The 23,036-nt window shown below is 50.5% G+C and overlaps 11 protein-coding genes across 11 annotated transcripts; 6 read left to right on the top strand and 5 right to left on the bottom strand.

Annotated features, from left to right (window-relative positions):
* Positions 1 to 1,130: 1,130 nt before the first annotated feature.
* FPRO_08049 (uncharacterized protein) lies at positions 1,131 to 3,185 on the top strand (the record flags this gene model as incomplete). The annotated part of the gene is made up of 3 exons (XM_031233829.1): positions 1,131 to 1,833; positions 1,884 to 3,064; positions 3,120 to 3,185. The coding sequence occupies 3 exons, from the start codon at positions 1,131 to 1,133 to the stop codon at positions 3,183 to 3,185; spliced, it is 1,950 nt and encodes a 649-aa protein (XP_031083626.1).
* A 576-nt stretch (positions 3,186 to 3,761) lies between these two features.
* FPRO_08050 (uncharacterized protein) lies at positions 3,762 to 6,027 on the bottom strand (the record flags this gene model as incomplete). The annotated part of the gene is made up of 3 exons (XM_031233827.1): positions 3,762 to 3,952; positions 4,002 to 4,324; positions 4,376 to 6,027. The coding sequence occupies 3 exons, from the start codon at positions 6,025 to 6,027 to the stop codon at positions 3,762 to 3,764; spliced, it is 2,166 nt and encodes a 721-aa protein (XP_031083625.1).
* Positions 6,028 to 6,811: 784 nt separating this feature from the next.
* Positions 6,812 to 9,229, bottom strand: FPRO_08051 (uncharacterized protein; the record flags this gene model as incomplete). Its single annotated transcript, XM_031233826.1, has 1 exon — positions 6,812 to 9,229. One exon carries the CDS (start codon positions 9,227 to 9,229, stop codon positions 6,812 to 6,814), a length of 2,418 nt encoding a protein of 805 aa, XP_031083624.1.
* Positions 9,230 to 9,702: 473 nt separating this feature from the next.
* Positions 9,703 to 10,329, top strand: FPRO_08052 (uncharacterized protein; the record flags this gene model as incomplete). Its single annotated transcript, XM_031233825.1, has 1 exon — positions 9,703 to 10,329. The coding sequence occupies one exon, from the start codon at positions 9,703 to 9,705 to the stop codon at positions 10,327 to 10,329; it is 627 nt and encodes a 208-aa protein (XP_031083623.1).
* A 124-nt stretch (positions 10,330 to 10,453) lies between these two features.
* Positions 10,454 to 11,374, bottom strand: FPRO_08053 (uncharacterized protein; the record flags this gene model as incomplete). Its single annotated transcript, XM_031233824.1, has 2 exons — positions 10,454 to 11,171; positions 11,220 to 11,374. 2 exons carry the CDS (start codon positions 11,372 to 11,374, stop codon positions 10,454 to 10,456), a joined length of 873 nt encoding a protein of 290 aa, XP_031083622.1.
* A 1,283-nt stretch (positions 11,375 to 12,657) lies between these two features.
* On the top strand, positions 12,658 to 15,313 carry FPRO_08054 (uncharacterized protein; the record flags this gene model as incomplete). The annotated part of the gene is made up of 6 exons (XM_031233823.1): positions 12,658 to 12,708; positions 12,809 to 13,644; positions 13,700 to 14,029; positions 14,082 to 14,161; positions 14,213 to 14,550; positions 14,606 to 15,313. 6 exons carry the CDS (start codon positions 12,658 to 12,660, stop codon positions 15,311 to 15,313), a joined length of 2,343 nt encoding a protein of 780 aa, XP_031083621.1.
* Positions 15,314 to 15,758: 445 nt separating this feature from the next.
* FPRO_08055 (uncharacterized protein) lies at positions 15,759 to 16,947 on the bottom strand (the record flags this gene model as incomplete). Its single annotated transcript, XM_031233822.1, has 2 exons — positions 15,759 to 16,724; positions 16,837 to 16,947. 2 exons carry the CDS (start codon positions 16,945 to 16,947, stop codon positions 15,759 to 15,761), a joined length of 1,077 nt encoding a protein of 358 aa, XP_031083620.1.
* A 390-nt stretch (positions 16,948 to 17,337) lies between these two features.
* On the top strand, positions 17,338 to 19,580 carry FPRO_08056 (uncharacterized protein; the record flags this gene model as incomplete). Its single annotated transcript, XM_031233821.1, has 3 exons — positions 17,338 to 17,477; positions 17,529 to 18,227; positions 18,281 to 19,580. The coding sequence occupies 3 exons, from the start codon at positions 17,338 to 17,340 to the stop codon at positions 19,578 to 19,580; spliced, it is 2,139 nt and encodes a 712-aa protein (XP_031083619.1).
* A 186-nt stretch (positions 19,581 to 19,766) lies between these two features.
* FPRO_08057 (uncharacterized protein) lies at positions 19,767 to 20,510 on the bottom strand (the record flags this gene model as incomplete). The annotated part of the gene is made up of 2 exons (XM_031233820.1): positions 19,767 to 20,234; positions 20,295 to 20,510. The coding sequence occupies 2 exons, from the start codon at positions 20,508 to 20,510 to the stop codon at positions 19,767 to 19,769; spliced, it is 684 nt and encodes a 227-aa protein (XP_031083618.1).
* Positions 20,511 to 20,955: 445 nt separating this feature from the next.
* On the top strand, positions 20,956 to 21,749 carry FPRO_08058 (uncharacterized protein; the record flags this gene model as incomplete). The annotated part of the gene is made up of 2 exons (XM_031233819.1): positions 20,956 to 20,976; positions 21,048 to 21,749. 2 exons carry the CDS (start codon positions 20,956 to 20,958, stop codon positions 21,747 to 21,749), a joined length of 723 nt encoding a protein of 240 aa, XP_031083617.1.
* A 460-nt stretch (positions 21,750 to 22,209) lies between these two features.
* On the top strand, positions 22,210 to 22,770 carry FPRO_08059 (uncharacterized protein; the record flags this gene model as incomplete). The annotated part of the gene is made up of 1 exon (XM_031233818.1): positions 22,210 to 22,770. One exon carries the CDS (start codon positions 22,210 to 22,212, stop codon positions 22,768 to 22,770), a length of 561 nt encoding a protein of 186 aa, XP_031083616.1.
* Positions 22,771 to 23,036: the final 266 nt, after the last annotated feature.

The following is a 23,036-nucleotide window of genomic DNA, read 5'->3' as shown; positions in this document are numbered from 1 at the left end:
TCCTCTTACTCTAGAGACCCTGCACTTCTCCCTCTCTATCATATCCTTCCCATGTTCCCACACCCTCACTTCATCTTGGATCTCATTCTAATCTCGATCCTTCTCATCCTTTTCCTCTTCCTCTTCCCTTCCCCCTTCATCGTTCAGTCTTTTTTGACTTCGACACTTCCCCTCCCCTCCACCTAATTCCAAGGACCCCCCTCCCTCCCTCTCTCCTCTCCCGTCCCGCCAGGCCAGGCCAGGCCTGACTGATCTGAGCTCCCCGCCACGAACACCCCCAGCCAGGTCTTTTTTTTCTTCGCCGATTACAGACGCTCTTCAAGTGTTAATCGCGCGTCAAAAACCTACCGACGCCCCAAGCGCCGTGACTCTCGTCATTTCCAAACCTCAACCACCCGACTTTTCGCTACGGATACTCTTGGAACAACTACGCCTTCAACCTTACCTATCTTTTCTCTGCGAGCGCGCTTGTCGAAAAGGCTTTCAGGCCACTAACTTATCTCCATTGATTCACGCTCTTTTACTTTGGTTATAGCTGCCAAGTTTAATCTCGGTCTCAAGCCCAAATTAGAAAGAGAAATCAGTCTGGCTACTGTCTCATCTCGCCTTCTCTCTACGACCACTGGATCCAAGCACCTTACCCAGATTCACCTTCTTTAACTTCCAATCTCAGCGTCATTCAATCCCAATCACAAATTGCCTTACTTTCCGCCAAGCACGGCCTCAAATTTGGATCATAGAATTGTAACCGCAAGGACTGTCTGACTGTTGATCGATTTCCTTGTATTGGTGGATATTCGACTGAGCCCGTTCGTCTGAGCCTGCTGCTTTCTCCAAGGCCACTGCGCCACCCAGTTTGCTTCAGCTGTCCCGATCTCAGCGACACCATCATCATTAATCACCAGGCTCTTCAGTCAGTTACACATTGTTGAGCGAGTCCAGCCCCCAGCCTCGCGGCTTTCACGGCCATCTGCGGAACGTCCGGAGTGACTTCAATTGCGCCTCATCTCCACGTTCTGGGGAAACTGCTCTGAGTTTGCAGGCTTCTAGGCTTGGCTGTGTGGCCTCTCGGCGTCCCCTACGACTCACTTGTTCCCTTGTGCTGTGCACCATCGGCGAGTCGGTCTATAATGTCAACTTTTACCGCCCTTAATGGGGGCTCACCCAGGACTACAGATCCGCCTACTGTGACGATAGAGAAGCCAGCCATGGATGAGCGCGCACTTAGCACATCGACATCTCAGCCTCCACCTACACCAGAAGTTTCATCAAATCAAATTCCCAGCCAAAGTTCGGATCGACCACCGTTTCAATCACCCACTTATCCTGATGTAGAGGGATCTCACAAGCGAAAGCGGTCTGATTCTGTTGAAATTCGTCGTGAGCATGCAGTGCATGCTCACACACCGGAATCCGCTCACCCTCATCACGAATCACGAGAGCCTTATGGAACTCCCTCAAGAGATTACCGCCCTTATGGCGAAGAGCACCGAGACAAAGAGTCTTGGTATTCTCATCAGGCACGCGATGAGCGAAGTTACGACTCACAGCAAAATTCAGCTACCACTCCTCATGGCCAAACAGAGGAGCAGATTGGTGACGCGCTTCGCAGGGCTACCGGTCAGATGGACCATAATGACTACTCAAATGCTAGTCCAGAAGGTGATGACCATTCCATGATATATGGTAGCCAATACGGATCCGAGCAGAGGCGTGACGGGGTCTTGCAGCATGACCCAAAAAAGAGAAAGAGGAACTTCAGTAACAGAACCAAGACGGGTTGCCTGACCTGTCGGAAGCGCAAGAAAAAGTGCGATGAGCAGAAGCCCGAGTGTAAGTTCTTTATATATAAGTTATTTGATCCATAACTGACAGGAAGGTAGGTGGAAACTGCCTTCGCGGAAGTTTCGTATGTGCAGGTTATCCACCTCAACGCGGGCCAGGATGGCAGAAGCCGGACAACAAGGCTCCTGCAGTTCCCCTTGAATCTAAGGACCCAACATACATTCCCCCGGGAGCTTATGGGATGCCACAGCAAAGCCCTTACGGTAATCAGCCTGTGAAGCGCGAATCCCTGCCACCTTATCGTGGCCAGGCTCTTCGCATAGACCCCCCACAAGGCCGCCCTTTGGTGACCGACGACGACCGGCCAACGGCATCAACACTGCCCAGCGCGTCTGTGGCCAGTCCCGAAAACAAACTCTCTGCTCTTCCTTATACTCCTGCAAACGTTTTCCCAACTCCAGTCAGCGCAAATCCTCAACCACCGCCACCCTTCGGAGAAAGGATGGCAAAGGAATACCAGCGTGTGCCTCCGCTGCACGATCTTAGCAGGACGGAACCGGAGTCTGCCCATTTAGGGAACCAGCTTCCACAGATTAACATACTTCACCCGACAAGAACCAACAGTCCCGCTCCTCCCCCGCCGGCCCCGACATCAAATGCCCAAGTCGCTGCTCAGCTGGCTTTATCGCACTCGCAGTTCCCGCAGAGACGAACTCAAAAAGAGGAGATGTTGTCTGGGCGACATTACTATCCATTCGACAAGGAGCTTTGCTTGGAGCGTGAGCGTTGCTCTGCGGCCTGTTGGAGGTTCAACAACCTCACCACCCCCCCTACTAACGGTGTATCTCCCGAAGAGCGTGCTCGCCTATTCCTCGAAATTCTACAGCCTCGCGATCCCGTTCGAGTTTCTCCCACAGAAGCTTCCCCAGTCACCAATGTTGGCCGCGTCGGCAGGCATGTTGCTGTTGAGACACCATTCATTTGCGATTACGGCTACAACATCACCATTGGCCATCACGTTGTCATTGGACGCAACTGCACGATCAATGATGTTTGCGAGGTCAAGATTGGCGACAACTGTGTTATTGGACCGAATGTCAGCATTTTTACGGCAGGACTCCCCATTGACCCCAAGAAACGCCAGGGTGGCCAGGGACCTCAGATGGGCAAGCCTATCACCATCGAGCAGGACTGCTGGATTGGCGGAGGTGCCATTATTCTTCCAGGGAGGACCATCGGCAAAGGCAGCACTGTTGGTGCCGGATCAATTGTCACCAAGGTAAGCTTACAAAGACAGATCTATTGAAAAAAAGGCAACAGCTAACTCATGGCAGGATGTTCCTCCTTTCACCATTGTAGCTGGAAACCCCGCGAGGGTCCTACGCGGCATCGCTTCTTAATGCTTATACTTGGCGTTGCCTGTTTTCTTTCTTTTTTCACCTTCAGACACGATACCCAGTGTATTCGCATGTGTAAAGTTGGCACTGTTGATGGCCACCCGGTCATGAGGTTAAAACAGTCAACGTTATACAAGTGAAGCGAAGCGTTACAAAAGCCTCAGCATTGCATTTATGACTGATTTTTTTTTCTCTCTCTGTCCTTTTTGACTACATTGGAAGGATTTGCTATTGGAGTGGGAGCCGAGTTCGGCGGGAAAAGCAAATATTGAATGGAGGCGCCATGAGTTATAATATGCGGAAATACGGGCCGCTACGTGGAGGTAGAAAACCTCATGTGACGAGAAGGAGCGACAGACGTGTCGATGAATTGGGATGGTTGTGTTTGTATTCTTCTTTTTCTGGTTCGTGTTGCATGTGCTACGACTTATGAGAGATAAACAAGCCGGGTTGAGACCTGCAGGAAGATATCCATCTACGTTATCGAATGTAAAAATTTTACAATTTTAAATGCCTCTTGAGGCTTCTTTGACGTACCGTATGCTCCCGATCGGTGCACTAACTAACCAATGTGGGCTATTACATGACGTTGCAATAAATCCTTCGTTCAACAATGGCTGCAAGATGCGACCTGTTCCTGGACCACTCGCGATGACAACAATTTCGCGTTCTGGCCCAGCTCTTGTGCTTGGCTGGTTGCCATAGTAATCCGTCGGTGTTCGTGTCTGTATGCGACCGTGTATGCAGCCTCAGGAATGACCGATAGAAAACTTGTTGTTGTTAGTGAGCACTGGGGAGGCAAGGGGCGTAGGTTTGAACGAGTACTGACCCATTCGAAGCCATCATTAGGGCCAAAGAAACTGTTCAATGGGAAGAATCCTTCACAGTCGGTGGGGTAATTGAAATCTGCCATCGTAAAGTCTTGGATATCACTGCTTGAAGCCGACTCGCTGTGGGAGTTTGCTGTGTTCATCATACCCACAGTCTTCACTTTAGATGCTGAACTTGGTGTCGTGGTGTGATTTAGAATCGCCCGAATGATCCTTGCGCCGTATCGTGCGTCTTTGGAGTGACTCGCTCGAGTTTCCCATGTCCTGCAGGTGTTTTCCAGTATCTGTGTGCGTTGCCTTCGGTTTTGTGGCCTACAGCTTGAATTAGTAGTCATGCTCAGAGATGGTAGGAGGAAGATATACGTTATGTCGGTTGACTCGTGAAGGTCCAAACATAAAATCATAGACGCGACGAGAAAATCATGCAGAGTCAGGCTCGATAGTAAGAAGCGGTCCTCATACATGCGGCCTCCTTCTTGAATCTCATGCTCAAACTCGAGATGAATCTCGATAATCCGAAGAGCAGCAGTTCGACAGAGTTCACGAGATGCTTTGTACATTTCCTGGTTCTTCTCGGCAGTAAGGTAAGGTCGGTGGAGGACACAGATTGTCTTGAGATATGACACTTCTATGATTAATCTGTGCATGATGGTGTAGGCCGGAATATCAAATGGAGTAGTGGCGATGGGTCGAACGCGCAAACATTCAGGGACACTGTTGTGGTATACTTCCAACTCAGCTTGGAGAGCCATGGTTTCCTCATAAGGCGGAGACTCGACTCGAAGAACATGCCGGAGAACACGGCGTAGTAAACGGCAGAGATGAGATTTCGTTTGCCATGCCAACATGGGAGTGGGATATGTTGGGGGGCGAGACTCGGGCACTTCCGAATCCTCGTCAAAGTCATCATCAGATAAATTTCGGGGATGCCCAGCGTCGCAGACTTCCTGATAAACCATAGGAGGCATACCGAGCTGGAAGGAGAAAAGTAGATCTGAAGTCTGTACAGTAAACCACGTCCGCCTTCTCATCTCAGCCTCAAATGGTTTGATATTTGGGGACACTCTCGCCGCATCGAGGTGATAGCCTCTTCGCTGAGCAAGCCGAACGGCGAGTGAATAGAGGGACCATATAGTAGCCTCAGAGTCCTTTCTCTTGGCGTTGACCGTATGAGCATACAGTGTGAGTGCCTCGACAGAATATGGTCTAGCTTTGAGATACTCCCCCGTGCCCAGACATCGAGCAGAACGCTGTATGTAGAAATCTGGCCCTTGAAGCAGCGGGAGATGTGGTTGCTGGATTTGGCACACCATTGTACCGAGACTGAGAACAGAGAACATTATACTCAGCCATAAGAAGTTAGAATTGTGAGGGCAAGCCCAGAAAAGTTCATAACGCCGCCAAAAATGACGCTCGTGAATAAAGGGTACAGCTAGGAACTTGGCTTGGAAGTACGCTTTGATAAGAATATCGGCTTCTTGACGAGATGGGACGCTGTCGATGATCTCGCTCATAGCGATTGGGGAGATTCCTCCCATTGCAATGTCTGGCGTAGAGGATAAAGTCTCAGGCTCGCCTTGATGATCGGGCTCGTCTTGCGTACTAAGAACACTCTGAATATCGTGAATACTCTTAAACACTGCCTCCCAAGACGTTTCCCCGTGGTATACAGCATCAGAACCCTCTTCAACTACCTGCGGAGACGGCAAGTTCGTATCCTCCACCATTGCAATGCTGGGACGGACATTTGAAGCTTCTGAAGCCTTGGCCAGACGCATCACGATTTCTTCAAGTTGAGCCATTTTGAGTTGCATCTCTTCCTTGTCTGCGAATCCATTTGCATCTCCATATACACACAATCTTGGATCGCCACGCTTGTGGCAGGCACCGCAAGAGGGCTTCCCACGGTCACATTTCGACTTGCGTTTCTGACACGCTATACATGAGACAGGCTTTCGATTGCGCGTGACTTTGTGGTTGTCTGTTGCTCGGAAAACTCCGGTGAGATGCTTCATGTTGGAGTTGGACATGTTTGAAGATATGATCACCTAATGAGCTCTGATGTATCTTTCACGAAGATAAAAAAAGTCCCAATAGTGAGTTTAGTAAAAAGTCTAGATAGTGGTTTGACGGAGTTTGATTGACAATTTGAGGTTGGTATGGGCTAAGAGAAACAGTACTTCCACAACAATCCTTGAGTGAGGCTCCCTGAACGAGGTTGTTTTGTGGTGGTTCTCGTCTTGCCCTGTCGTAATAGAATGTAGGTCGACTCGAGATTAGATTGGATGCTTGAATCGAGTGGGGATAGCCTCCACTACAACAGCGATCTGAATCCGTCACGCCACACAAAGCCTAGACCCAACCATAGTGAGTGAGTGCTGTGCAAGGAGATGCTATATGAGGCAAAAAAGAGTGAGTAACCCAAGAAGAGAAGACACAGAGTTGCGCTTGGTAGATAAATACTTGAGCTACCAGACTCGAACAGAGGAGAATGTGTGGCATATGAGATCAGGCCGTAGCCTAACAAGCATGATCTAAGTAGGTACTATCTAAAAAATCTATGCCAAAACATCCATATTATACAAATACGATTTTCCTGTTGCAAAAATTCAACCGTAGATATGCGACTTCCAAGAACAAATGCCCATTCACCCTTTAAACACAAAATCCTCCCTAGTTCACTCGTACAACCAAACCGAAAGAGTATGTAAAGGTCACATAAGATGCCAATAGTAATAATACATGCTGCAATCGTCAATCCGCAACACCTCAACTTCGCTATGCTATCATGTTATCAAATCATTGAGAGTGGGTTTGCTCCAGCCTCTTCTTGTTCTCGTCAATAATCTTTTCCATCGTTTCAAGTGCCCGAGTCTGATCCTTCAGTCTCGAAAATGCCTTGAAGGTGTATGCGTCAGGCTTGTACCCAGCCGCCTCAAGGTCCTGTAGTGTGCCCACTGTCTGTGACAGATTCTGCATTGACGCATAGCCCTTGACGAGTGTATTCCAGGTTACGTCGTTGGGTTCCAGATTGTGCTCCCGCATGACCTGGAGCATTTGCTCCCCTAGCATTTTCTCTTTTCGCATCAAAAGACCATGCAAGAGGATAGTGAATGTGAACAGGCTTGGCGCTGGGTGAGCCTGTATGCCATCAGGAGGCGACGTTGCTTCAGTGCCCTCTTCTTTCATCTTGGAAGTCAACGTGCCGCGAAGCATGTCACCGAAAACCTGTAGCGCGGGGCGTAGTAGAGACCTTTGCCCGAGCATGACCTGGATCAATGTGTCATGGACCACGCTCCCTTGGTCTTCCACAAGCTCTCGACCCCAATTCTTTTCAGCCCCATGCTCTTCTAGACGGGATTTGAAGTAGCTGTAAAACGACATTAAATCGTAAGGTCGGTAGAGGGTCTTGATGTATGCACGTAGCATGATAGCCAGAGTCTCTGCGTTGGGCTTCTGTCGAGGCGCCTCGCGCTCAAAGAACTCATTTACAACAGGAACAATGGTCGTCCTAAACCCCCACTCTCTTCTGGGGCCAGACCTAAATTTCTCAATACCGTCCACATCTTCGTGGCTCAGAATCAGGGGCAGAGTGTCGGGCAGCAGCCATTGCAGAGGCTCCAGGTCGAATTTCTTGGCATAGATGCGAAGCATGGACCCAAAGATGGGAACGGTCCATGGCAATGGATACTGCCTCTCACGGCTCTCCATCTCTGCGAAGTAGAAGATAGAATGGAGCGTGTTGTTTAGCACATCGACGTATGGTGCTTTAGCCGCTCGAGCGACGTCGAGTGCGAGCTGCACATTGGATGCTTTAAGGCTGGCCTTTGCGCCTCTGAAAACAGTGGTATAGCACCGTTGATCTAGCTCAACGCCGTTCTCTGCGAGCAGCAACGGGAGCCTAACTGCTTCTGCAATATCTCCTTGTAGACAGAGGGATTCGACCAGAGACGTAAAGTTGATCAAGTTCGGGGAGAAGCCGCGCTCAAGAAAATACTCAAGAGCCCGCTGAGGCGGAAAACTTTCGTCAGATGTGGACCATCCATTTTTCGCTTGCCTAGATAGTAGCAAAGTTGTGACAACGCTCGCAAACCCAGCCGAGTTTAGATCGTGGCCCTTATCTGCGATCTCGCGAAGAAGTTCAAATGCCTTAGCTTTGTACGTACTGCTACTTGCAAGATTTCTCGCAAAGTGCAAAAGTGTATTTCGATGTAACTTGATGCCCGACTTTTGCAAAATCTGCAGCATCTCAACTGCTTGCTCAAGGGGCAGTTTCTTTCCGAGACGACCTAGGGTAGACTGACGGATTGGAACGTGGCCAGGAGGGAGATCCTCAATGAGCTTTGCGAAAAGCTCGAGTACTTCGTCAGCCTTCGCAACACGATCTCGCATAATCTTGATGTTGGACAATCTGAGATTCGAGATGCAGAAATGGGCAACGTCAAGAATCGCATAACCTTGAGGTAGGGGATCCAACGTAGACTCAAGGACTTGGGCGGCCTTTCCTGGACATGAATGCAGAGTCGATAGCATTACAGTGGGCCATATTTTCTTCCGAGATTCGATATCCAATTCATCCCAGGCCTTTCTCATATCTGAAGTATTCTCCAGTTCATACAAGAATTTCCCGTGGTCGAGCCATGGCCATGATCTGGGCTTTGCAGAGGCCTCAAGAAGTTCGATTCTTCGCTTCCAGATGTTGAACTGCCGTCTTACCGCAACCAACTCATCTCCAGAATATTGGTGACGCAAATAACCCCATTGGTTATAAATTTCCTGCCTCCTCTTCTTCTTCCTCTCTATGACCTCGCGTTGCTCTTCGGCAGTCTTTCGAGTAAATCCCGGGATTTCCCGATGTCTTTGTTGATGGGAGTGTTTGCTGCACAAGCGTCTCTTTCTTAATGAGAGTCTATGTCTATGATTAGACACCCTGCCCGTTTCCTGAATCTGTTTGCGATCTCGTAGTGAAGGGGGAGTGTATGTCTGCGTATTGGGAGGGTTCGCGGTTGCACTACGAGGACGCAGTTGGGATAATATTTGAGAGCCGACTTCCGGGACGGATGGCTGTGTATCGAGATGGTAGGAGCGAATCAATCTTGAGCGACTTCTCGCGGCGTTGTATCGTAAGGCGAGAAGAACAGCTCTTCGAGTCCATGCTTGGGGCGTTATAGGAAGCTCAAGCCTTGCGCAGGCGCGGAGTATAAGGGCCGTTGGCATATCCTCCGAGTCGGCATCAACTTGAGGCCAATCGCCTGCATAGTGATCACTAGACGAGTAGCGAATTCGCCGTAGTCGCTGGTAAGAGCTGAATCTCGAGGTCGCTAATTGCTCTTAATTGCGATGGAAAATTTTCAGATTTATGCCGCAGTCGCTCAATGCGCCTCTATATTTTTAGCTCTCTTCTGCGCTTAACGTTGCCCTGAGATCCAATGTTTGTTGCAGTTGAGGGGCTTCTTCAGTGGCGACTCAGGCAGGATTCTCTCCAGTGAGTGGTCAGGGCGCTTGATTTGTTGAGCGGCTCTGCGGGTGGTAGGCGATGGACAGACGCGCTTAATAAATGTCCATCTTGAATTCCCACCTATTTCCCACCTGCCAACCTCAAATCCCCGTAACATAAGTAATATTTCAGCTTCACCCCGGTGTCACACTCCTTTAAGGGCTCGTATACCGTTTCATGACAATCTGACACCATGTCTTCATCACACGCTAGCCTCAGCGCTGCCTCAGACGACCGAAAAGCTAGGCTCGCGAAGCTCAAGAACCTCAAGCGCAAGCAACCTGGAGACGAAATTGTTGCACCAGAATCAGAAAGAGCCCAATCCCCTCCCGTAGAGCCAGATGTCTCACGACTCCATGTCTCTGGCCGCAACTACGACCCTGAAACCAGAGGCCCCAAGCTTGGCTTTGAGCAGGATCCAACCCTCAATCTTGACAAGCCAACGCTCGAAGAACAAGCTGCGGAAGTGGAAGCAGAGGTCAAGAAAAAGGCGGAAGAAGAAGCCCAAGACGATCAAGGTGTCGATTTATTCAAGCTACAACCGAAGAAGCCGAACTGGGATTTGAAACGGGAACTTGATAGGAAAATGGAGGTTCTCAATGTTCGAACCGACAACGCCATTGCGCGCTTAGTCCGTGATCGTATTACGGGTGCACAAAAGGCTGCCATGAAGAGAGACGCGGTCGTTGACGCTCAAGGCACTGGAGAAGCAACTGGTATGGATGGCGTGGCCTTGGTAGAAGGCTTGAGGGTCAGGGAGAAGGAGGAGGAGGAGGAAGAGCGTCGCGAACGGGAAGAAGATGCTGCGCTAGGTGCATGAAAAAGCAACATCTACCCTTTAGACGTCGAGGTTTTGCCTTGCCGGCCTTTTTATTACATCTTAGGGATCTGGCGCATTGTGCGATGATGGTTACACTATATCTACATTTATACCCCACAATTCATTATCTTCCACCTTTCATAGCTTGCGTCATAGCTAGTCGTTGACTGAAAGGACTCAAGCTTCGTTCTCGTGCGTGATCCCCAGGATCTGGGCCTCCGTGTCCTTGTCTTCTGTCATCAAACCTTCCCCGAGGTGGCAGTCTCTCACGGTCATGCCTAGTCCTGGATCGATCTGGCCTCTGATCACGTCTGCCTCTCGGTTGGGGCGACCTTGGGCTCCCAGAACGTCGATGACGAAAGCTATGCGGACTCCGAGACTTGGGTAGATATTCCCTAGGATGCCTTGGTGGCGCGCTCCCCTTGACAGAAGGTAAAGGGTCCCGGGACCTGTACTGGTCGCGATGGTCAAAATCTCCAGGAGAAGGGCTGCGACCAGAATCGGAACGCCTGTGTCGAGCTTCCACACGAGGGCTTCGGCTACGATTCAGGCTAGGACTGTGGCTGCGACTGCGACTGCGGCTGTTATCTCGCCTGCCACGCTGTGAGTCGTCTGAATAGGGGCTTCGACTTCGTGGCGACTGGGCAGGGGATCTGGCCCTGTCTTTACCAAGTGATGGTGACCGCGAAGCGCCAGTGGAGATGGTAGAAACTGAACGAGAAGACACTGATCCATGAGGTTTTACGTTTGGCTCAATCAGTCCATCGTCTCTCTGTTCTCGCTCGCGCTCGCGGGCGCGTGAGGCTTCCAATTTAGCCAGCTCTTCATCCGCCACACCTTTCCTGTAGGGCTGTTAGCAAGTAAACAGACCTTTGCTACTTGTAACTAACTTTTGCTCAAGAGGGTTCAATGTCTCATTTGTGAGCTTGGGCACCAGTTTGGGATTTCGGAACTGCTGAGATCGCGATGGACGCGACACGTAGGGACGCTCTTGGGCAGTGGCTTTACACTCATATGAGTAGTGGCGTTCTGGGATGGTCAGCATGATTGTAGAATCACATCAAGGTCAAAACATATCTCTCTTCAAGCATTTCTGGCACTGGACGCTAGAAGGTGTCGACCGGGATGGGCCACCACGGCCTCTATAGGTGAACATATGGAAACCGAAATGGTCTCTGTGTAGCGACGGACTTCTCAAAGTATCGTGTACAAATGTGTCAAGAATATGGCGCCTTCGTAGGTATTACGAACGGCAAAAGAACCGATGCACTTATTGAGTCGCGATTGCTTGGATGACTTCCAGTGGTAGCTTTGAGTCACGTGACTCATATTTCTACACTGAAGAGGCCTGATCAAAGCTTGAGTAAGAATAGCGGTGCTGACTTGGATACCACCTAGGTAGGCGTAGAGATAGACTCTAGGGGTACCTAAATAAATACCTTGCTGATGTCCATCATGGGCTTCCTTGTCGCATTGAGTGCCGTCCACAGATTCCCGCCCGGAATTTCAGCAAAAACCTCCACTATAAAAAAGCGATACTGATCTGTGACTGGTCCGCCCCCTTTCATGTCAGGCGGGATGCATACGATTTTTAGTGATTCTTCCAGCGCCTCCCAGCGTATCCTCTCGCTGTGCCCTGCCATACCGCTCGCTCCACAGTGAAGTTGGCGGCCCAGGGCAGGCGGCCAGATTGACAATTGAGACCCCGTCCTTGTGACGACCTCCTCCCACGGCTCCCCCTCCAAAACTTCAACTAACCAACTGCATCCAATCCAGCACACCAGCATCACATCACATCGCATTGCTCGTCTTTGCTGCCTTGTGCGCCTCGGGCCGCCTTCCTCAAGAATTGGCCGTCGTCAATTTTCAGTCGTCTTTCACTTTTCCGCCCTTTCGCCTTGTTCAGGATCTGGGCGTTGTAAGGATATTGCTTAGCTTTCCTCTTGACCTCCACCCCCCGATTTCTGGTCCTGTCTCATTGTAAAGACAGAGGCAGCACGGCAGTATCACAGGTTGGGCAGCCAAGAAGGCGTACGACAACCATCATCTCTTCCTCCGAGCAGAATCAGTTGGGGAACAATGCATCTTTCTTTACGACGATGAGCACCAAGACTCTGTTTTCTTTCTGCCGGTCCGCTTCCATTAAATTCGCTTCCTGATTTTCCTGATACTGTCCTTTCTGTTCCTGTCATCACCGCTGCAGTCCCAGCCGCAGCCTCATCTCGTACCTGGTCAACCATTGCTGCCAGTCTTCTGTCTCATATTCTTATCGACATTTCTACCGCCTGCACTACTTGATCGGCCTTGTAACCTTGACGACAGCCCATCATGGCTACTACCCAAATGTCTCCTGATCTTCCCAAACCCTCGTTCGCCAAGGTAAATACCACACCGTGCTTGGCTCCTCTATAAGTGGTCCTTATCTCTCTAAGGAGCCATTCTTTTTCCTTACCCGTCACTAATTCATGCTGCTTGACAGGTCGCTGCCTCCGTCTCCAAGGACTCCGCACCTCCAGCGATTCGACGGATAGCCACACCAACTAAAGAAGGAATCATGAGCTCGACGACGATACCATCCACATCTACCGCGCCTGTAATCGCGAACGGCCGATCTGGTAAGGCACCAGCCGCAAGGTTGCCCTCGCCGCAACGGGAATCAAATCTCAACCTGGCCGATCACGGAAGCGGTGAAGACAGCCTCGAAAGATCTCTCAAGGATTTGAGCCTAAGGGACAAAGCCCCCAACCTTGTCGTCAATGGTAGTGGACCTTTGGCTCCTGAGAGGCCTGCAGTCGTCGTTGGTAGAGACAGCGGATCCGACGATTCTCAACGAGCTGATTCCAGTTCCGAACTCGGAACTAAGCCTCCTAGTCTGGATGGAAAGAGCATCACTTCAGGCACAACATTTGCACTCGATGAGAAGGAATCACTAAGACCTGATGATAGCGCCAGTGTCAAGGCCGCTGCAGAAGATGACGATGCTTTCTCTGTACGCGGTTCATTAGTTGCTGGATCTCGCATGGGATCAGAGGTAGCCGCAAGAGCTCGAATGCTTCACCTGGGCGATATTCCGGAGCGAAGGCTACCACAGCCAGTTCCGGGCACTGCAGCTCAAGGAGTCCTGACTCCCCAGAGCTCATCATCGGAACAACCCCCCGGTGCACCCATGGGTACTCCTGGCTCCTCAGATGCCCTTGGTGTCATCTATCGACAGGCGCCGGATGATAAACTTCTAGAAGCCATGGCATCACCCAAGGACAGACTCTTTCTATTGCGGTTGGAGAAACAGGTCATTGATTTTGTGCAGGATTCCAAGTACGTCTATGACCTCAAATTTCTTCATTTTCCACTAATCATCTTTCTTTCTTAGAGAACCCTACATGGACCTTCCACCATCCAACTCGTTCTGCAGAATGCTAACCCATAAGCTGGCGGATTACTACCATATGACACATTCATTTGAGCCTCACGTGGGATCTGTACGAATATTCAGGACGCCATTTTGTCGAGTTCCCACCTCATTGGCACTCATCAACCCCAGCCCTAGTGTGCCAAATAGCAGCACCCCGCCTCCTGTTGTTCTGCCCAAGAAGATTATGCGACGCGGCCAAGATAGTGAAGGTGGCCCAAGTGCTAGCCCCTCTAAGCCAACTTCTGAGACTGGTAGTGATGCTAAAGATAAGCCCGCGGCGAACCAGAAGTACGTACAATTCCATGATGTGTTAACAGCCACTCGAGCTCACCAGCTTTAGACTTACTAGGGAAGAGCGAGAAGAGCAGTATAAATTAGCACGTGAGCGCATTTTTGGTAGCTCAGAAGACAGTGTCACGGGTAGGTAACGAAGCAATGTCAGTGAGGAACACTTTTTGACACGAATAATAGAAGAGGGCGATAACGGCGTTTCAAGAGCCAGTTCAGTTTCAGCCAAGGACAAGTCCAATGTCGGAAAACGAGGTAAAACTGGTAAACAACGACGTGATGATTCGGACAGCTTCGATTCACGACATCAGTACACGCCCTATTGGGGACCTCAGCAACAGACTTGGATATCCCAACCGCAGTACATGCCACCGTCTAATACTCAATACGGCGCTCAAGCACCACCGGGGCCAGCATACCCAGGTCAAGTCGCACCTGTCTACACACATCAGGGTCCCGGATACCCTGCGATGCCAGCTATGCCACCAAACCAGGCATATCCTCAGTATCCAGCCCCTCCGGTAAGTTCCATGTGAGAATAACATGAGCAGAATAGTGACTGATCTATTCCACTAGTACGCTCCTCAAGCTGCCCAACAGCGCTACCCTTCTGGCGGAAGCCCTATGACTAACTATGGTGCTCCTGTTCCTCCGGTTGGCCCGCAGCAACCTGCTTGGCAACCGGGCCTTGCTCCTCCTACTCAATTCCAGGCGAGGGGAGGAACCCCAACCGGTCCTCAAGGGCATATCGGAATTCCTTATGCATATGGACAGCTCCCAGCAAATCTCAACCCCCATGATCCGAAGAGTCAGCATCCAATTCCCGGTAGTTATAACCGCAATCACGCCTTTAACCCGAAGACACAATCGTTTGTGCCTGGTGGCGGTGGCATGGCTCCTGTCCAGCCCCCGCAGCCGCCATTCACTGCTCCCGGATCGCATCATGGCAGTCCTCAAGTCGGATCACCTCATCTAGCCTATCCTGGCGGTTATCAACAGCCAATATCTCAGCCCTATGGGGGCGGATATGGTATGGTAAGGCAGGGGTCTAGCAACTCGATGCCTGCGTATTCTTCTCCTCGCGTTGCTCATATCCAACACGCACCGCTGCCACAGCCCGTGATGACGCAGAATCCCACACACATGGCTCCCCAGCCTCTTCCCCCTCATTATAGTATCCCCAATCGACCTAACATCCCACAAGTACCTAACCAGCCTTTCTCGCATTTGCCAACATATGGCAACCCCGCCACTCTACCCCAGAAACCAGCTACTGGAATTTAAGCATTGTCATTGTAAAAAAGGGGAGGAGCATGACACGGTGTTCACAAATTGGGAGAACCACAAGGCGTACAGGGTATATTCAGCATCTTGGCGTTATCGGTGGATAGGATGGACGACATGAATTTGTAGGCCAAGGGCCAATTTACTAGACGAGTTCAATACCACTTTGATATAATTCTTCTTGGCGATGAAGATCAAACAAGGGCCTGGCGGAGAGGAAGATAGTTCTATATGACGATTGAATTCGATTCCATGGCCAGGAATGCCAGAATTTTCATGCCTACCACAACGCCATGATTTTATTGAAACAATTGACCCATGCTTCATCTCACATCCATGCATGCCAGGGGGGGATATCCTAGACTTTCCTTGTCTTCGGGACATCGCCTTGCTCTAACCTGGACTCCGATATCTAGTTCCCATTTCTTCTTTTCATGAAATCTCTTTACTCAGCAGGCTCACGAGGTTCCCTTGGCTCTCGGGGTTCACGCTGTTGGCCACCACCTCGGCCGCCACCTCGGCCCCCTCGCTTGCCTCCCTGTCGGCCACCCTTGTCCTCCGATTTGCCCTCGCCCTCCTTCTCGTTGCTGGTCAGGTTGGCAACAGCCAACCGCTGGGACAGGTCGATCTGAGTGCGGATAGTGTTGGCCAGGTAGCTAACCATGAGAACGTCTTGAATGTGGTTGTTAAAATCATGCTCGATCTGCGAAGGATCGACCTTGGGGGCAAGAGACAGAGCGTTGAGAAGGTATTGGCCAACAGTGTTGTTGGGTTCCTCATCCTCATCCAGAACTCCGTTAATCCACTCACTCGCTCTATCGAGAAGGCTGATGGTCTGCTCAATCGATCGACCAAGACCCTCAATGTCAGAGACAAGGGGTGCTGTTCGGGACTTGGCATCCTTTGCACTGGCGATAGCCTCGAGAGCACTTCGATCGGCATCACCGTAGAGAATCTTGTGGGGGACCTGGATGAAGAGGCAACTGTCGGCAGCACGCTCAGCGTTCACGGCAACAGGAGCGCTGATGTAGCATCGAGATTGTATGTCCTCGCCAGGCTCGGTAGAAATAGTCATGTGAATGGCGGGGTGGGGGAATGTGCCGGTGTCAGGGCTACCGAAGAAGTTCTGGATGAGGGCGCTGAAGCTGTTGAGCTCATGAGAGGTGGTGTACCAGCCGAGGAGGGACTCGCCCCTGTTGGCCTTCAGGGTCAAGGCGAGCATGTTCTTCTGGTATTCGACATCGACCTCAACTTGGTCCTCCTCCTCGGTATGGGGGATAGCGAAGCACGAGCGAACCTCGACTTCAGTGCCATCTTCAGATCGGGTGCCGACGAGGGCGCCAATAACTCTGGTAGATTGCGTATCTCGGATGTCTCGTCGCACGGCGTGATCGAGGATAGAGAGGACAGCCTGTTGAGCAGAGAACAGATCATGTTAGTCGGGGTGTCTTTCCTTTGACGAATGTTCTGATCTCACGATAGAACACAAATAGTCAAGCGGAGAGGGGTCATCGCAATCGTACCTGAGGCTGGATGTTGACAGTGAGCGGGGCAAGGTTAGTCTGGATGCCCACGGTATTGGGCGCCAGAGGCCTCGCCAGGTGAATGAAGCTCTCAGAAGCAGCAGCGGCCATAGTGGGCAACTTTCAAGCTGAAGCTATGGGGAGAGGAGTGTAGATGTCTGCGGAGAAATGGGTGAGCCGGGCCGGGTCGTCTTTGGTCACTCTCGCGAACCTGTCCTATAACAAATTTCGCCGATTTTGAAGAATTGTAGGTTTGGCGGGACGCCGCTGGGGTTGTGCGCGCTAAGATAAGATATGGGGTACCTTAGTTAAGACCGTTCGTGGCGTTTGCGCTGAAAACCCCACCAAGTCGTGGCTTGACAAGGCAAGGCTGAAGGTAGCCTCATAACTTTTTTTACAATTTTTGTTTGACGTCGACAGGCTCTTCGACGCAAACTAAACCGAACTCGTCACATTTTTTTTAACGTTCCAACAAATTGAAATCTTCTGGTAAACAGGATAATGCCGCCGCGCGGAAGAGGAGGAAACTTTAGAGGCCGTGGTGGTCGTGGCAGAGGACGAGGTGGCCGAGGAGGTAAAGCGACAAGCCGATTTGGACCTAATCGTAGATTCGACGGAACTCGACTTGCAGAAAATGACGCGTATGGCTCTAGATATGATAAATTACTGGGAAATTCACTGACATATGGTAGGTCCGAAAGCTCAGGGTCAGAGTCGGGATCTGCGCCTGAAGATACAGTCATGGAGGACATCGATTCAGAGGACGACGACGATGAACATGCAACATCGTCAAGGCCATACATGGCTCTTCTTCAGAGTTTCAGTAACGAAAACAGTGCCCCAGATGCAAAAAGACGAAAATTGAACCACAGAAATTCCACTCAATCTCAACCTGAAGAAGACTCATCTGGGGAAGATGAAGACACCGAAAAAGATATCGATCATGCTGAGGACGAGGCTGAAGAAGAAGTCGAGGAAAATTTGGAGAGTGAAGAGGATTCGGAAGATGAAGAAAACCCAACGGATCCCTTCGACGTACACTTTGCGCACCCCAACGACGATGCTGTCTCACAGAGAGTCAGGTCTGTACAAAAGAACGACTGGGCAACGAAGCGAGCATTACTGCCAAATATGAGAGCAACTATCTTGCACCCAGGGTCCGATACAGGGTCCGAAATACCAAAACCTATTACTGGCTTGGAAGGCCTACAGCTCAAGCAGAAACTTAGAGAGACTTCCTCTCGCAAGATAGGAGACTTCGATGCCCTTCAGCGCAACTTGGGCCCTTTGATCTTCAATTATAACGATGTACTGTTTTGCGATCGCACAGTACGGAACTCAGACTCATTACGAGAATTGGCATGTCTACATGCTCTCAACCATGTCTTCAAGTGAGTCGATCATTTTTACATTTCATATAAGCCCTAGTCGCTAATCAAGGAAGAACACGAGACCGTGTTATCAAGAACAACTATAAGTTGGCCAAGGAGGGCCAAGATGCCGACCTAGAATTACGAGATCAAGGCTTCACCCGTCCCAAGGTGCTCTTCCTCTTACCAACACGTAACTCGGCTCTTCGGATGGTGAACATGATCCGTGATATCTGTGAGCCAGATCAACAAGAGAACCGCAAGCGATTTGATGATGGCTATGTCGACAAAGAGGCTAAGTTTGGCGCCGATAGACCGGCTGATTTCAAGGATCTTTTTGAGGGAAGCGATGATGACATGTTCCGTCTGGGCATGAAGTTCACTCGCAAGACAATCAAATACTTTGCGCAATTCTACAACTCAGACATACTCTTCGCCAGTCCTCTCGGCCTTCGTATGGCTATCGGCTCTGAGGAAGACAAGAAGCTTGACTTTGACTTTCTGAGCTCTATTGAGATGGTCATTGTTGATCAAGCGGATGCACTTCTTATGCAAAATTGGGAACACGTCGAATTCATCTTTGAACACATGAACCTCCAGCCCAAGGATGCACACGGTTGCGATTTTAGCCGTGTCAGAAGTTGGTATTTGGAAGACTGGGCAAAATATTTCAGACAGACTATCATCATGTCTGCCTTCAACACCCCCGAGCTGTCCGAGCTTCTCCGATCACACTGTCACAACTGGGCTGGAAAAGTCCGGTTGCAGCCCGAGTATCCAGGCATGTTGTCGCAACTCGGTATCAAGGCGAAGCAAACCTTCTCAAGGTTTCAATCTAGCTCCGTCGATAAGGATCCTGATGCGCGATTCGAGTATTTCACTTCTGCTATTGTCCCCTCCCTTGCCAAGCGTGCAAAGGATGCCACTGGAACACTCATTTTTATCCCCTCGTATCTGGACTTTGTCCGAGTGAGAAATTACTTTGCAACGTCAAGTGCAGTCGAAAATGTCACTTTTGGGGCCGTCTCTGAATATGCAGACGTGCCAGAAGCCTCGCGGGCGCGGTCACATTTCCTCAACGGCCGCCATCGCGTTCTGCTCTACACTGAGCGAGCACATCATTTCCGACGATATCAGTTCCGTGGTGTGCAGCGAGTCATATTCTACGGATTACCTGACAACCCCATCTTCTACACTGAAATTGCGGGTGGGTATCTTGGCAAGAGTGAGCAGGACCTCAGACTTGAATCTGGTCAGGGAACTGTCAAGGTTGTGTTTTCAAAGTACGATGTGATGAAGTTGGAACGGATCGTGGGTTCTAAAAGAGTTGGCAAGATGATTCAGGATCGTGGCGATACCTTTGAATTTATTTAAATGCATCTTGTATCAGGGAGCATGTTTGTATGTCGGAAAAGTTATTAAGAGCTAGGGCAGCGTATCAAGTCCGCCTTTTTGAAAGCACCATGGTTAGGCAAAACGACGATCTTGTCATGATTCAATAATTTATACAGCTTTTGTACAGAGCCTCGCGCCTTTCGTAATATGATAAACATGTCGCTCCTATGGCGAGTTCTTCTGTTGCGCCGCCTTTCTCACTGACTCCGGCACGATGCCAGCGGCCATTTCCTTTGCCCGCTCAGCATTCTTGTCTGCCGCCTTCTCGGCCTCGACTTCGGCCAAACTGCTCTCATCCCGTGACGGTCCAGTCTTCTCACCAGTCTTCAAAATCATAAACCTCCGCACCATCTCCTCAAACGGCACCTCGCCGCGGAACTGTGTGACTTTCTTGATGTTGGTTCTGGTAACGGGAGTATGCTCTTGCCCTAGCATTCGGTCGCGGGCAACTGTCTTGGCAGTCATCATAAACCGGGAGTCCTTTGGGCCGTCGACGAATTCAAGTATGGCACTCTCGCCCTGGTCGTATGTGTTCTTGGACTCAGTGCGCACGACACGAGTATAGCCTCCCTCTCGGGTCAAATATCGGCTTCGCAGCTCGCCTAGCAGTTTAGGTAGAGTTGTGGTGGGGGTCTAGCGAAGAATCTTGCTGTTAGCATGGCTTCTCTGAATAAGCCTTTGTGGTATACATACATATAGAATGCCCTGTGCTGATCTCCGAGCAGGCTCGTTGTCCCTCTTCGCCAGTGTGATGAGCTTCTCTGCCATGCGCTGGGCTTCCTTTGCCTTGGCGTAAGTTGTGTGGATATGTTCGAACTGGACGAGTTGAGTAACCAGACCGCGCAGCAGGGCCACACGGGCTGCTGAATTGCGACTCAGATGTCGGTACTTGACTGTACCGCCAGCCATTTTGACGAATCGTTATAGTGGCAACTGACTGGGGAAGGGTATCAAGTCAATGGAAAGGCAGTACTCGAATTATTAAAGCCGTGTTCGATTAGTTCGTCGCTTTGCACGTGGGCAGCTCTAAATCCGTCCAAGATACTAGGTACGGACGGTATCTTTGGTGGTCAGTTTTTGGTGGAGGGAAATTTTTGGCTGGGCCTTTTCCGGAGCCGGCTTGTCTTGTCCGCCGACAGAGCCTTTGCACTACGTCAACCCACCACCAGCAGAACCTCTTCAACAGCTCTCCAAAGGGGAAATCGCACGCGTCACGAGGGCAATTGGGCTCGCGCACGCTATGAAACGCTGTATCTAAGCTTCATTTGACCCTCATTTTCGGATTGGTCGTCTCTGATACATCAAGAACCCGGCAAATTACCGCATCTCGGTCAACTGGGCAAAGCTCTCCATCATGGGCTTCACCACTGGTTTTGTACGCAACTCGATGAGCGAGGCTGAAATAAATATTCTTGCATAAGATTGTATGCTAACTTCGGCTATTAGACCGGCGGCGTCACTCTCACCCTCTCCCTCGCCTACCTCTCCGTGCTTGCTCACCAGCGCACCCGCGAGCAACAAGGCTCTGCCCTTCGCGCACAAGCTCTCGCTATCCAAGGGTTGATCGACCCTCTTCCACCACTACCTCCGCCCACACGGTCTGAAGTCGCCGCTGCTCAGAGGGCTCAAACCGTTGAGATTGCCAAGGATCGATGGAACACCGAAGTTGAAAACGCCGTGCGATGGGTGCAGCACACTGACTGGGTTCAAGTGCGCGAAGGCCTCGAAGATACTGCATCGCGGCTATGGGCCCGAGCCTTTGGTATTAGCACCTCGGAAGCTGCTGGTGAGGCTGAAAGAAAGGTTAAGGAGACTGAGCAGCAGGCCGAGCCCATCGTAAGACAGGGGGCTGCTATGCTTGGTGATGCTAGTGGAAAGGTAGCGGCAGCGGCCAAAAGCGCTTTCCAGAAGGCCAAGGCTGAGAGCAAGGATTTCGCCAGTGTTGTTCTGGACCACAGCAAGGACAAGGAGAATGTCGATATTGCTCAAGAGGACGGTACTCTTTCAGCACTGACTCCCGTGGAGAGGGCCCTTCAGCAACGATTCAGCAAACCTGAGGACAAGGTGAACAAGACAGTGGAAGAGGCGCTGAATGACAGATACAAGCCCATGGAAGCGAGGGATAACACCCAATTGAGAGGAGTCTAAAGGAAAGTCGTTGAACAAAAGGTGGGCTGGTTGACGATGAGTGGGTGAACGGTGTGAATATTTGTTGTACATTGCTATCTGTACCACCATTTCTTAGAGTCGCTCGAATAGAAACCAAGCTTGGAAATGCTTGGTATGATAAACAGAGTTGTTGTGTCAAGTGAGTAATGTGATAAGAGCTACTGATCACCTCTCAATGCGAACTACCTATATACAGACCCCTTATTTACAAACAACTCCTTTTTCTATGCGGTTAATTGCGGCTTTCCTCCACATACATCGATAGTCATATGCCAACACTGGACTTATTAACGAAGGATCAATGGCTGGCGATAACTCCAAGGGAGGGGCAAGCAATGGCAAAAGCCATTGCAGTAAACGCCAGCAGAGCAACAGTCATGCCAAGGGCCACCACAGCAAAAATCATCATGATAAGAGCGATAGGCCAGAGACAGGCACCATGGCTACTGAGGACTTGTACGGCATGGAGTCCGGGGCTACGAAAAAGAAGAAGAACAAGCGCCGCCATCGTCGTCCCAAGCCTAATCCGAGAATCCCAACTGACCTCCTTGCCCTTTTGTGCTGGGATTCTTGGCTCCCGTGGCCGATTGATTCCAAGAAAACCCACATTGACAAGACATCGCGCAAGCACAAGAGGTCTAGGAAGAAAACATCCCACTCAGGCACCTCACATCGTGTGCAATCTTGGGTTCGGGAGGTGTCTGCTCAAGTGACGCCCTCCGCGCCCCCGATACCTCCAACTATGCCATCTCCAGCACCATCAACTCCCCTTTTACATCCAGTTTCAACATCCTCCGGGCCTCAGCAAGGAACCCAGGCTGAAGAGGCTGCTTCGAATAACGGTAAGAATGTGGATAGAGGTGCACTCACATCATGTAATGCTAACCTTGGTGAAAAGGGCGAACCAAAGATAACAGTTCACGCAACTGATCAGTATATGCAATGGGACAGCAGCGAGACCTTTGGTCGACGAAGATCCGAGACACAAGCGGGTGGTTGAGTGTTGGAGACATAGACGAAAAGAATAGCAACGCCTGGACAGTGAAGAGCATCAGAGACTTATGCGAACAAGAAAAAAGCAACCAATATGGACATTTGGCATCGATAAGAATGCCGGCGGATAGACGGCCCCCTTCTCTTTCTGGGACAGAAAGTGAGTGTGTATGCACAGGTGAAAGGAGACTAGGTGGGTGTTCTTGATGTGACGAAATGGGACCTCGCAGTGTCTTCTGATGTCCAATATGAGATGGATGTGACGAACTTCCG

This window comes from Fusarium proliferatum, assembly GCF_900067095.1.
Source record: "Fusarium proliferatum ET1 genome assembly, contig: FPRO_scaffold007, whole genome shotgun sequence".
NCBI lineage: Eukaryota > Fungi > Ascomycota > Sordariomycetes > Hypocreales > Nectriaceae > Fusarium > Fusarium proliferatum.
Note: the sequence above shows the minus strand (reverse complement) of the source record. Positions and strands in the feature narration are given on the sequence as shown.